This window comes from Populus alba, chromosome 9 (assembly GCF_005239225.2).
Source record: "Populus alba chromosome 9, ASM523922v2, whole genome shotgun sequence".
NCBI classification, from domain to species: Eukaryota; Viridiplantae; Streptophyta; class Magnoliopsida; order Malpighiales; family Salicaceae; genus Populus; species Populus alba.
In genome coordinates this window covers 11340664-11354783 of record NC_133292.1, presented here as the reverse complement: position 1 = coordinate 11354783, position 14120 = coordinate 11340664, and the positions used below count along the sequence as shown (strand labels likewise).

Genomic DNA, 14120 nt, shown 5'->3' with positions numbered 1-14120 from the left:
GTTTTATTTTAAGTCAGCATGATTTTATATTTCAAAAATGTTTTTTAAAAAATTTAAATTTATTTTAATATATTAATATTAAAAATATTTTTTTAAAATAATAAAAATTATTATTTTAATACATTTTCAAATAAAATATATTTTAAAAAATAATTACCCATACACTTTTTTTTTCTTTTTATATGTATAAAAAAGCAGAACATATACCCCATCCTATTTTTTTACACTTGTATCTTAAATAATGTTATTTAAAATATATATATATATATTTAATTAAATTATGAGAATTTATCATTAAATTTATTTTATTTGTTTAATTCAAAAAATTCTTAAAATTAAATTATTTTTATATTAATTTTATTTTGATTATTTAGAAATTCTTATAGAAAAAAATCAAATTCAATAAGCTCATATATAAGTTTGTTTAATCAGATAAATTATTATTATCTAAAACTTATCTGATCTCATTTCCAAAAATTGACCACTAAATTGAGTGGGGTTTACAATAGTGGGATCTAAATTGCACTGATAATAAATAATTTTTTATTAATGAAATATATTTAAAATTTAAATTTTAAAAGATATATATATATATATAATTTAATAAGAAAAAATAATTCAGAGAAATACCTCGATGAAAAAAAAAGAAGAAGTCCACAGATAATATTGATTGTCGTGGACATATCTTGCGTGCGCGGAGTAAATAAAATATCAAACCATGCCTTTTAAAATAGATTTTTAACGATATATCTTTCTCTCTTTTTTTTATTCCCTCTTGTACCCTGGCACTAGTCGTTCATGATATCTGTCATGGGTAGTGTCGAAATGGCGTCATGTTTCATTTTATTATTATTATTATTATTTATTTATTTTGAAGATTTCACTCCTCTCCGTTCCGTTTCCTTATATAGGAGTCTCGAGAGTAGGCCAACGTCATTTTACTGGTAATAGTCTGAGCATTAAACCACCACCACCACCACTATGAATTAATGATGAATTTTTCATGTTTATATTTGATAGGAAGGAGGAGGGGAGGAGAATGGAAGACAAAAGAAAGTGAGATGGCAGTGTATAAGGCAACAGCTTCATCAGGGTTAACCCTGCTACTTGCTAGAGCTCCAAGTCAATTTCGCAGACAAATTAATGGCATCTAATTAACTCATAGTTGCCAAACCTAACCTCGCCCTATGAATTAACAGAAAAACCAGTGATTTAGAGCTGTTTTCGGGTTGGATTTTAAGTTAAATTGTAAAAGATATTGACTAGTAAAACTTTATTGATTTGGTTAGGTTTTTAATAATTCGGTTTATTAAACTTGGTTAGGTTAATACCAGTAATTTTTTATAAAAATAATAATATTTTAATAAAAATAATTATTTTGAATTGATTTAATAACTCATGAGTTGACCTGATGATTTAATAAACCAGATTTTTTTTGCAGGTTGAACTAAGCCAAAAGGCTGGGAGAAAATGATGGAACAAAAATGAACAAGGAAGAGAAGCGAAAAAAACCGATGCTTTTTGCAGGTAAAAAAAAAAAAGCCGAACCAGAAACGAGCCTTATGGGCTTAGGCCCAGGATATGGTGATGGACTTGGACTGGCTGAATTTGCCATTGGAATGATAAAAGGTGATAAAGAAATTGGATTCGACTATTATTGAGATTGCTCACATATATTATTACCTTAATAGCCATGGGTTTACCCATAGTTATTAAACATGATTCCATTATGCGGGTTGATCCAAGAAATCTAAGGATATATAGTCTTAATTTAGATCAGAATTTTATTTGAATGGAATAAGATAGAAACTTAGTAAAATTTAGTTGATTTAATTTCAATTGATCCTGCAAACTAAATCAAGCTAACATAAAAAAAAATTTTAAAAAAATATTATTTTAATAAAAATAATTAATTAATGTTGATTCAATGATCTATATTATCTCTCGTGTTGATTCTAGGTTTGACAACTATGGATTTATGGTTAGAATATAAATAAATATTAATTTTTAATCTGTATTTCTATTTTTCCTTAAAAGATTTCTTAGTAAAATTTGATTTCTAAATTTAATTAGTATAAAGTTCCTTTGCTAACATTTCTACTTCATACACTAATTTATATGAATATAAATGGAGAAAAGAAAAGAGAGAAAAAGTGTATGCGCACGCGCGCGCGTGTGTGTAGGGGGGGGGATGGAGAAAAGAAAAGAGAGAAGTGTGTGTGTGTGTGGCATCGCATTTCATAATGTTTCACACATCGCATTTCATAAAGTTTCTTCACTGTGACTAGTGAGAATGATGGCGGCACGATCATGGCTGCACGTATTCAAGAAAAATGATAATATCTTACCAATGAGGTGTTCACAGGGTTTTACAGAATATATAAAATATACATGATGGATGTCATTCTTAATATCCCTTTTCCTTCTGCTAATCAAGTGCATTTTCCGGATCATCATTACATAATTGAATGGCTAATACGGAATTAAATATTTCATTGAAATTCAATCTTAAGATTATCATTTAATTTATCTTAATCATCAAAGAACAGACCAATTTCTTATATCAGATTAATTTTAGACTAATAGTTTATATTCAAGCTGATGTATCAAAAAAAAGTTACTTTAGTTGTAAGTTATGTCTCAGTAAGAAAATCCTCAATTATTAGAGCTATTATTGTATGAAAATATATATAATATTTAAGTTACAATTAACAAAATAGATATAAAGAACAGGGATAAGCAAGAAATAAAGAATTAAAAATAATTTTTTTAAATATAAAAAACATTGTATCGTATGAGATTGGATATGATGTTTCCTCTCCTCTTTACGTATTCAACGTCGTGATTTTTTTTTTAAAAAAAAACAAACAACAAAAAGACATGATTAATAGTTTTACCACCAGTAATACTCAAAACAATAATCGTTGCTCCTCTGTGAGTCTGTGACTATGATAGCCATAACGCCCAGCAGTGCATCAATGTCAACAACATCAACGTGCTTGCGGCAATTGTAAGAAAAACATCAATCCATTTTCTTGACGAAAAATTTGTTCAAGTTGATGTTTTCAATTATATAATAATTCACCATGCATGTCACATTATCAAAATAAGCCTAATATCCACAATAATTGTTTTGGGATTTTAAACGAAACAAAAATATTTAGAAAATGATTTTTTAATTAATATTAATATTTAGATTCAGTTTGCGTGTTTATTTTAATTAATCTCATAAATTCTAAAATTAACAATAATACCTTTTAAAGTTGACTCAACAGTAGGTTTGCTGTATTGATCTTAAAATATTATTGTTTTGGATTTTTAACTTAAACATGATTGTTCTAGAGAAGTTTTTTTAAAAATAAAATAAAACAAAATTGGCTCTACAACAACTCATCTAGATTTGAAATAAAACATATCAGGTTGTGGTGGACGAGTTACCATTTACGAGGACAATATTGTAATTTTTATCCAGTGAGTTACTTTAATCAGCTAACTTCATTTTCAGAGAACAATAATTCATCACTTTTGACAAATTCTGCATCGTTTAACAACTCAATTTGTTTTTGGAGGCTATTGTGGGGTGGGTTTATGTGCAAGTACAGTATCTTTTCTGTCCGTCAACTAACCACCTACATCATCACCTAATCAGCACTAATTTTAAAACTAATTACAAAAAGATTATCTCCAGTCTGGCACGTGACGTGGGTCCACATCACGAGTCTTGATCAAAATTATGACTGGTTGATCTAAATCACATTGCTCACAGCTCACCAAATTTTATCTGGCAAGCTTCGTTCCAGATATTATCACAGTCGACTTGATTTACTTCTTTTAACCACCAAAACAGAGTCACTCTGTCACACCTTATCCTCTACAAAAATCTCAAAAAAAATTCTAGTCATTAAAGTTAAAATTAAATTTTCATTATTTCCTTGGATTAAATCTAAAATACCTTATAAATTAAAAAAAAAAACTACTATTATCTAAAATCATTTATAGTTCAGTCAACAACATCTATTATAATATTATTAGAAAAACCATCTTGATAGAATTATTTTTTTTATTTGATAAATTTTATGAATTCTAATGCTCTTTCATCTGTATGTAAACTATTGTTTCTTATTTTAATATGATATAAATCGAGTCGAGTAAAAAAATTCTTTTGATTAGTGAGATAATTAATATTTAATTTAGGTGGAAAAACAAATAGCAGGACTGCATGGGGTTTACGGATACAAAGAAAACAAAAGCACGGACTTAAATCACATCGAAAAGCGTTATTAAAGTGGCCAGAACGACAATGTTTAATCCCCCGAACACCCTTTCCCACTCGCTCCATAGCACGTGAGGCAACATCTCTATCATCTTACGGGTTCAAAAACTACACGCGTTTCAGCTTCGTGTGGAATTATTATTTTTCGTTAGTGTCAAAATTTGGTATAAAAATCACATATCAATTTATAAAATCACATGTGCAGTATGTGACCGATTTTAGTATAAAAATATTTTTTAAGTTAATAATATGTGTGTTGGTGCAAGAATTCGAAGTGCATTGAAATTATTACATGTAGCGCACACAAATGTTATTTATTTATTTTTTAACTTGAATGAGCTTTTTTATATTAACTTATGAAAATATTTTCGCAAACTTGTATTATAATTATCGCATGTTAAATGTGTGAACGTTAATCTAAGAATAGAAAATAAAATTGGGGCAACTTTTCCTGTAAAATCATCTAAACCAAACCAGCCATTACCATCCATAACCCACGGTCCAAATCTCACTCCAACTCGGCATCCAGTTTCCATAACATCACCCGCACCCAACCACCCCCGTATAAATATACTAGATGGAAAGGTCTCGGCGCAGTCCATTTCCAGGGAACGCCTGAACGGGTCTAGAACTCAATCTGCCGTGGAACCCTCGTAAAAAAATTAAATAAAATAAATAATACGAAAATGTATTTTTCGTAACTGCAGCTAGAGCAACAGCAAGATATCACCTTCCTCCGCTCTGCTCTGTCCTCTTCTCCGCTCTGCTCATCAGCTTTGACACTCTCTTTCTCCTGCCTTTCAGAAAGCCAGCTTTCAACAACTCTCTCTCTCTCTTTTTCTACAATGAAGAAAAAGAAGAGAGAAACTAAACAGCGTAACATCGCTGCCGCCGTGCTCCATTGGATTTTCTTTACGCGTCACTACTTGCTTCAGTTTCCGTTACTCTCCGCTATCTTCGCTTTCCTCCTTTTCTTTGCCGCCTTTTCTGTCATCTCTCCTCTTCCTCCTATCATCAACCACCACCGCTCCTCAAAGGTATTGTCTCTGCCTTTCCGATTTTCGCGGCCGTGGTTGTTTATTTTGTTCGTTCTCATTTGAGCTGGACGTTTACGTTTCTCTTTTTACTGTTTTAATTAATTAATTAATTAGTAATTACCAAGCTAATGAGAATGATTTTCTGTTTTGTGTTGTGAGGTAGTTAAAAAATGGAGCTAAAGTAGACGAATCAACGTTTAGTACAGAGACGTCGCCGTTTCGTGCTGCGGTATGTAACTTATACGACCAGTCTTTGTTCTTTAACATATCGTGTCTGTCAGTCTGTGTGTTTGGCTTTAGTTTGCCTGATTTTATTTTTTATTTTTTGGTTTTCTGAAATGGTTAGAGAAGTGCAGGGCGTCATTTATGGAACTCAAGGTCATCGAAGTTTTACTATGGCTGCAGTAACGCCAACGATAGCTTTCAAAGTAAATTCTAGTGGCTTTAATATCTGTTTTTTTCCTCTTTATTTGGAGATTTTTGGTTTTGATGATAATCTTGTGTTTGTTTATGAATTATTGGAGGAATGCTTAGAATATTAAATATTAATCACGCTGAGAAATTTATTAAAAAAAGATGACGAAGTTGGTCTTAATTAGAAAGCGGCCATGTGTTTTAATCGGGGAGTGGCAACAGATTTCATGTCTAATCTTGTTCATTTATGGAGTTATGCTACGCAATCTTTTTAATTTTTTGAGATATATCAAGGAGTATTTTTTCTTTTCTTTTACTTTTGTCTGCTAATCTGATCAGAAGACTTTAGACATTAATTTGGAGTTATGTTGTTATATGATGTAGCTGCTGATTTGAAAACGAATAGTAATCGGTACTTGTTGATAGCTACAAGTGGAGGGTTAAATCAACAGAGAACAGGGGTGAGTTTCTTACATTTTGAGTTTTGGAAATAAACTTATGCAATTTTAGCTGATAGTTTACTGCCAATGGTGGTTTGCCTTAAAATTGATAGGACGGCAAACTAGTTTGTGATTCTGAGATTTTTATAACCATTATGGCCGCAGATAACAGATGGTGTTGTTGCAGCTTATATTTTGAATGCTACTCTTGTTGTTCCTAAGCTGGATCAGAAATCTTTCTGGAATGATAGCAGGTATGTCCGCAGATAACAACTTGTATTCATTGTTAACATTCTCAATTCTTTTTGCTCAAATATCAGCATGTTCATATTATTCTGGTGTTTGATGCAGTGATTTTGCTGAAATATTTGATGTTGACTGGTTCATTTCATTCCTATCAAAAGATGTTACTATTATCAAACAGCTCCCCACAAAGGATGGGAAAGTTTTGACCCCGTATAGAACGCGTGCTCCGAGGAAGTGTACTCCATTATGCTATCTGACTAAAGTTTTACCTGTTCTTAATAAGAAGCATGTAAGCTTTCTGGTAAAAGTTGAGCTTGAAAATCGTGTTTCTTTAAATTCTATGTTTTCATATTTTTTCTCACTTCATGATTGTACACGGTGCAACCTAATAATATGAAAAGCTTTAACAGGAAACAAATTTACCACTCTTACTTTTCTAGTATTGTTTGGTAGATTAATGAAAAGGTTGAATATGGATATAAATCACTGACTTATGAGTTCAATTCTTTCAACTTTGCACCAGCAATAGATGCTAGAGGAATTTGATATGTCAAGCTAACCATAACATATCTGTATAATGAGTTGTATTATGGTTAATGTTTAGCTAAAATTTCAATCTATCATGATTGTGTTGGAATTCATGAAAGGATGCACAAAATGGAAAATAATATTACTACAGTTTCATCAACTTCGGTGTTTGTATTTACTTGGGTGAAACCGGGAATTTTGGAAAGCGACCATCCTTGGCCAAACTCTAGTTTCAATGTAGAATTTGATATACATAGAAGCAGGGACATACGATCACAATATTTGTGCGGTTGTGAAACTGAAAACCAATTAGGGAAAGCAGGGACAGAATATCTGAAACTGTTGGATGTTCATTTTGGTTTCAAAATTTTGAAATATTTTGTTAGTTTCTTGTTTTGCAGCATTAGTTTCAGGGTATTCATGAGATTTTAAACTCATGAACTTTAATGACACATTACTTATGTTGATTGAATACTGCTCGGCTTCCTGATTCTTTGTTTATGTTAACTCACATTTGCTGGCCATCCCTTGATTTTATAGGTTGTTCAGCTCGGAAAGTTTGATTACAGGCTCTCAAATAGGCTGAGCCCAGATTTACAAAAGCTAAGATGTAGAGTCAACTACCATGCTTTAAAATTCACAGACTCGATTCTTGAAATGGGCAAAAAGCTGGTTCAGAGAATGAGAATGAAAAGTGAGCACTTTATTGCCCTGCACTTGAGGTAATATCCTTCTGAATGCTTGATTTATGATAGTTTTCTTCTAGAAACTTTATTGTTGTTTGAATCATTGTCTGGCAAGTTTTTATTATTATAGAATTGTGTTGGGGGATTTTTTTTTTTCACCTATGCTAAGCTTAGAATAGTCAACATAGGAAAGGGTCAGAACATTGACACAAATTTAACGTTATCATGTTATAGGTTTGAACCTGACATGCTTGCATTCTCTGGATGTTATTTTGGCGGGGGAGAAAAAGAAAGGATGGAACTCGGCAAGATCCGGAGAAGGTGGAAATCTTTGCATGTGAGACCCCTGTTGTTTATCAGAACACATTGCATATCCTAAATGGTTTTTGAAGCATGGCTGATATGTTTATTTTGATGTGAACGCAGGCAAGTAATCCTGACAAAGAACGGAGGCAAGGAAAATGCCCTCTCACACCAGAGGAAGTTGGTCTTACGCTGAGAGCTTTGGGTTTCGGAAGTGATGTTCACTTATATGTGGCTTCAGGTGAAGTATATGGAGGTGAAGCAACATTAGCACCACTCAAAGCTCTCTTTCCGAATTTTCATTCAAAAGAGACTTTAGCCAGCAAGAGAGAGTTGGCACCATTTTCATCATTTTCTTCTCGAATGGCTGCACTGGATTTCATTGTTTGTGATGAAAGTGACGTTTTTTCTACCAACAACAATGGAAACATGGCCAAAATAATAGCTGGTCGAAGGTATGAAGTCCTTTCTTTCTTGAAGGCATGAAGTTCGTTCTTTCTTTTTGTTTTATGCCTACAGTTTGTGCAGAAGCAATTCCAAGGCCTTATTAACTGGTGAATAATTTTCTCTTAGAAATGTTTATGCTCTCTTCCTGTTTTTGTTTTCAAGTCCAAACGGCTTAAACATTGAAGTATTCAATTCGTGGGGCTGGAAAAATTATAAAGTTCTCTTGGTGTATATTACATTTGCCTTCAAAATCTTTTACACTACATCCTTGTAGTTTTCTAGACACCTTTAGTCTTGCTTTATGGCTATGGCAGCCCACTTATCCATGGCTACTTTGTCATATTTTTCTAATGCAGGAGATACTTTGGGCACAAACCAACAATTCGTCCAAATGCTAAAAAACTATACAAACTGTTCATAAACCGACACAACAAAACATGGGAAGAGTTTGCGTCCAGGGTTCGATCTCTCCAAATTGGATTCATGGGAGAGCCAAATGAAGTGAAGCCTGGCAGAGGTGAGTTCCATGAAAATCCTTCATCCTGCATATGTGAGGATCCTGTAGCTAAGGCCGGGGCAGGTCTGAATCCTACTCCTCAGACTCTACCACACGAGGGACATAAAAATGTTAAAGAGAATACCAAGAGGAATGGGACTAATGATGTGAGTGATGAGCACACAATAGAGGACGATCATGATCAGGATGCGGCCGACATGGATTATGTGGACAATGGAAATGCGGTCCAAGGTAAAGGCCTGGCTGGTGAAATGCTTTCGGAGGAATTCTTTTCTGACTGAGGAAGGAGACTGCATTTCTTCACATAACAAGAGTAATGAATTCTTTAACCTAACCCAATTCTTCAACAAATTCTTTGGGTCTTCATCTTGCCCCCTTCTCCCCTTTTCTTTTCAATGTCAACAGTTCATCATCTTCTGCAGCTGGCATAGTGTGAAGAAACTTTGTATATACTGAGGCCTTGGCAACCATTTGTTTTTCCTTATTGGTCGGCGATTCTTGCCGTAAGGTAGGATGGGTACATACAAGTAGAGGAGCATGGAGAATATACCAGACAGACAACTCAGCAAGGAAAATAAAATCGAGGGTGTTTTGTTTTGAGTAATCTATGTTGGAAGGGTGGTTAATTTTAATCAATGATCCATCGCTATTGATTAAAAAATCCCCGTATTCTCAATTTTTGCTATTATTATTATTATTTCGCGTCAATTTAATCAACTAAAAATCTATATAAACCACATGATGATTAATTATTAACAATCAAATTCTCGTTACCTAGATTCTTTCTTCTAATATATATTAATCTATGGTCAGTGCTGATGTTTAAAAAATAATCAGTTTCTTTTCAGTATTAGTGTCATTAAATTTTTTAAAACTATATATTTTAGATCAATCAATTATCAAACCTCGATTATTATGAAAATAAATCTGGAAATTAATCATTTTTTCTTTTAGTTTGCCTGAAGAATCATTATTTTCTGACAAGAATGACTTTTTTATACTAATTTTGAAAAAAAACATAAAAAGGTAAAAATCATAAAGAATAATCATTATTTTTATGTGAGGATGTAGGAAACATTAAAAAAAAAATTTGAAAAAAAAATAATATTGAGAAAATAATAAAATAGTAGATGAGGGAAAAATAAAGAAAAAAATAATATATATATATATATAAAAAAAAAAAAAAAAAAAAAACACCAAAGAAGAAAGATGAGCCGGGCATACCTGGGGGCTGATCGTATGGGCTTCGTGACATCTAGGCTTGAGTGCTTGAATTGGAAACATACGGTCAATTTTTTTTAAAAAAAAGAAAGTGTACAACGTGTTGTCAACCAAGCCACCAATAATGACAGTTACAACAACACTCCGTCACTACTGTGGATAAATGGGATAATTAGCTTTTAAAAAATTTTGGGTGAAAATCATAATTTAAATATATCATGCTATAAAAATGTGATATTATGATTTAAAAATATGAATTTAATATATATCATGTTTTTAAATTATAATATTATTTAAATGTCATAGTTCACAAATATTTTGAAATAAAAAGAAATTAAATATTTGATAAAATAGTTAAATTATAATTAAAACGGTCGGATCATTTTGATTATTATAAGATTTTGGATCATTTTCATGTTTTAAACCTAAAAAAATTTATAAAATTATAGTTTAAATTTTAATTAATGTTGTATTTATAAAATATAACATTTTAAGTTGTAATGTTTCAAAAACACAATATTTAATTAATATTATATTTTAAAAATATAATATTTAATAAAAATCACGCTTTAGAAGTATGTTATAAGGTCAAACTAATTTTTATTTCAACATTTTTTCTATATTATTTTCAATTAAAAAAATCATTGAATCATTTCAAAACATGTAAAAATCTATTTTAAACTCATAACACATTTCAAAATAACCCTAAAAATCCAACAAAAAAATCCCTCTATTTCGAACCTTCTCCCTCATAGACCTTGCTGTAATATAAATAAAGTCAAGGGATTGTCTAGTAAAAACTCAAGGACCAAAGTAAAAGATATGCATAAAGCCCCAAGAAATCACTTAAATTTTTTGGAAAAAAAAGTCGATTCAAGCAAAAATAATAATCTAAAACTACATCATTTTATCCGTGCAGCAGGAACTTAGCTTCAGTGAAACCCTAGCTTTATGTAACTTTCTTGCTCATTTACATACCTCAATTAGTTTTTTTTTTAGTTTTTTTATCATAATTTAATACTTTTCCCATAGAAAAACAAATAATGTGTCTTCGAGCATGAGTTGTAGAACGATGTCGTTTAGTTGCACCGTCCATAATTTTCTGCTCTTTCTGTCTTCTCGGTGTCCCCCCTCAGCTTCACTCCCACGGCAATGGCATGCAAACTCCCAACTCAGCTAGCAACCCCAGGAAAAATCCATCACCACCGTAAATTCACCGCCAGATCCACAACTAACCCCCTCTCCTAGCGTAGGATTCTATCACCAGAACCTCTCCTCTCTCTTTCCACGTCATTTCCTTCAGGGAAATGTAATGTAAAGCATCATGTCAAATGCAGTGCTAGTGGAACTGCAGAGGCAACAGGGGCAGTGAATTTAGGACCAGGGACTCCTGTTAGGCCAACTAGTATATTAGTTGTAGGAGCCACAGGTACTTTAGGCAGGCAAATTGTTAGAAGAGCCCTTGATGAAGGTTATGATGTTAGGTGCCTTGTTAGACCAAGACCTGCTCCTGCTGACTTCCTTCGTGATTGGGGTGCCACTGTTGTCAATGTGAGCTGTTTTTACTCTCGTTTTCTGCTTGCCAGTATAGGTTTTGTTATGGTGTTGTAAATGGATTGATTTAGATTTTAATATTGTTTTCAAAATGTGGATGGCAGGCAGATCTTAGTAAACCCGAGACTACACCTGCGACAATGGTTGGGGTTCATACGATTATTGACTGTGCTACTGGGCGTCCAGAACAGCCCATTAAAACGGTATGTAATGTTTTGAAAGGTTCATATCTGTTTAGTTTCTTCATTTTTGGTTTCTATTAAGGACTCTATTAGCCTAGAAATGTCCATGTGCATAATGCCTTGCCTCAATAGCAACCGTTTGTTTGTTCATAGTCTTAAGAAAGCAATAGCATCTGCCTTGTATTGAAATTGAATGCAAAAAAAAAAGAGAGAGAGAGAGAGAGAAAATCCTTTTGTCTGCTAAAGTCTTCCACATAAACTGGAGATGGTGTGGTGATGCCCGCTTCTATTAGTTTTTACATTGAATATGATTGGATCGACCCATAGACCTTTCTCATCTTCTATGTGTTGCTCGATATTTTTTCTTTCCCTCAATTTTCTTTTTTCACAGTTAATAATATTTTCCATCTGGACAGTGTTTTGATTCTAAGAAGAATTGAGTAGCATATGCCTTCTTTAAAAATGAACTTGTCTAAGAAAGGTTAATATCCTCGATGACCTTTATATATTTTTCCTCTGAAGGTAATTGCACCGAGAAGTTTCTTAGGACTCTGGATGTTCCTGATTGTGTTTTAATATGTTCTTGTTGGCCTTATCTGATCCATATATTCTGTTTAGGTAGACTGGGAAGGAAAAGTTGCTCTTATACAATGTGCAAAAGCAATGGGAATACAGAAATATGTGTTCTATTCTATTCACAACTGTGACAAGCACCCTGAAGTTCCAGGATGATGATGTTAATATGAAAAGGTAGTTGTTTTGAGTATGCGTGTGTTGATGTTTCTTTCTAATTTTATGGTTTTGGTTTTGCCTCGGCAAACTCTGATGTTATTGATCCAGCTGAAAATGCCTGTTGCTAATTTATCCAGGGTCTTATTGGGCAATATGCAGTACTATACTAGAAGAGAAATCTGTTTCAGATGCCCCCACAAGAATTGCTTACATGGACACCCAGGTTAAAGATTCTCAATTGCTTGGGTAATTAATTTTGTGAAGTCAAGCTAAAGCTGAGATTTTCTTTTTCCTATTTGCTATCTTTCGTGTGTTATTAGGATATAGGTCGATTGACATAAATCGCATTACGGAATGAGAAAATTAATGGGAAGCTCCTCACGTTTGCCGGACCTGGAGCTTGGACTACTGAGGAGGTAAAGAGATAGTTAAGAAAATTTAACCCTTAATAAAGACCAACAATGTCATTCTTCTGAAATCTTTTTGCCAACTTAATGATGATGCTTGACTATTCATCCGTCTTGTTGCTAGAAGGCCCTGTTAGTTCCGGGTTTTCTTACCTCAAGTGATGAAGTGAATATTCAATGCGTTGGGTTGGACCAAAGTGAATGGTGAGACACTTTACCTGTTCTGTGCTAAACATGCTGTCTTGGTTTTAGGTCATAACATTGTGTGAGAGGCTGGCAGGGCAGGATGCAAATGTTACTACTGTTCCGGTTTCTATCTTGAGATTCACTCGTCAATTGACTGGGTTTTTTGAGTGGACAAATGATGTTGCTGACAGACTAGCATTTTCTGAGTTAACCAGTTCTCATCTTTCGTTTCACCTTCTAGCCATGTTACATAAAGCAAGCGTCTTATCAGTTAGCATTTTTTGTCCTGCATTGAAGCATGTTAAGATTACTATAGTTATGGAAGATCTCTTAAAGTATGCAAACTGTATTGTTGAAACAATGAATCGTTAGTAGTCTTCTTGATATGTGGGGGCATACTATGAACCTTCAAGAGATCAACTGAACACCTGCCGTTATTCTGCTGCATTCACATCACCTCCATTTGAGGACTACATAAAGTCTCAGTTTCACCTGCATCATAAGCTCACAAATTTTCAGATGTCTACACTAATGATTTTTTCGATTTTTTTCCTTCCGGCTTTATATGGAATAAAGCAAAACTGAGGTTTTCCCTTCTCCTACGGGGAATTCGCAGGTTCGTACGAGTGATATCGTTTTCTCCGTTCCAATGAATGGGACATACAATCTTCTTGGGGTGGACCAGAAAGATATAGTTACACTGGAGAAATATCTGCAGGATTACTTCACAAACATTCTAAAGAAATTGAAAGACCTCAAAGCACAATCAAAGCAAAGCGACTTCTACATATGAAGAAAAACCGGTTTAGATGAAGCTATAACCATGCATGTAAGCACAAGTTTTATGCTTGGCAAAATATATGAATAGGTAAAGCCCACTCATATTCCTCAACTTGGCATTCACTCTTTCCTCTATCTCACTCGTTTTTTTCTTTCTTTTGGTTAAA

At 33.1% G+C, this 14120-nt stretch overlaps 1 protein-coding gene and 1 pseudogene across 2 annotated transcripts; both read left to right on the top strand.

Annotated features, from left to right (window-relative positions):
- Nucleotides 1-4870: 4870 nt before the first annotated feature.
- LOC118035671 (protein ROOT HAIR SPECIFIC 17) lies at nt 4871-9489 on the top strand. Of its 2 annotated transcripts, XM_035041282.2 has the most exons (11): nt 4871-5310; nt 5474-5539; nt 5657-5738; nt 6109-6185; nt 6330-6418; nt 6516-6699; nt 7479-7660; nt 7859-7961; nt 8051-8382; nt 8731-9204; nt 9314-9489. In XM_035041282.2, exons 1-10 carry the CDS (start codon nt 5119-5121, stop codon nt 9170-9172), a joined length of 1749 nt encoding a protein of 582 aa, XP_034897173.1. In that variant the 5' UTR covers nt 4871-5118; the 3' UTR covers nt 9173-9204; nt 9314-9489. The 2 variants fall into 2 exon arrangements, with proteins under 2 accessions (XP_034897173.1, XP_034897172.1); XM_035041281.2 differs by having other exon boundaries at nt 8731-9489.
- A 1775-nt stretch (nt 9490-11264) lies between these two features.
- Nucleotides 11265-14120, top strand: LOC118035652 (protein HIGH CHLOROPHYLL FLUORESCENCE PHENOTYPE 244, chloroplastic-like; annotated as a pseudogene).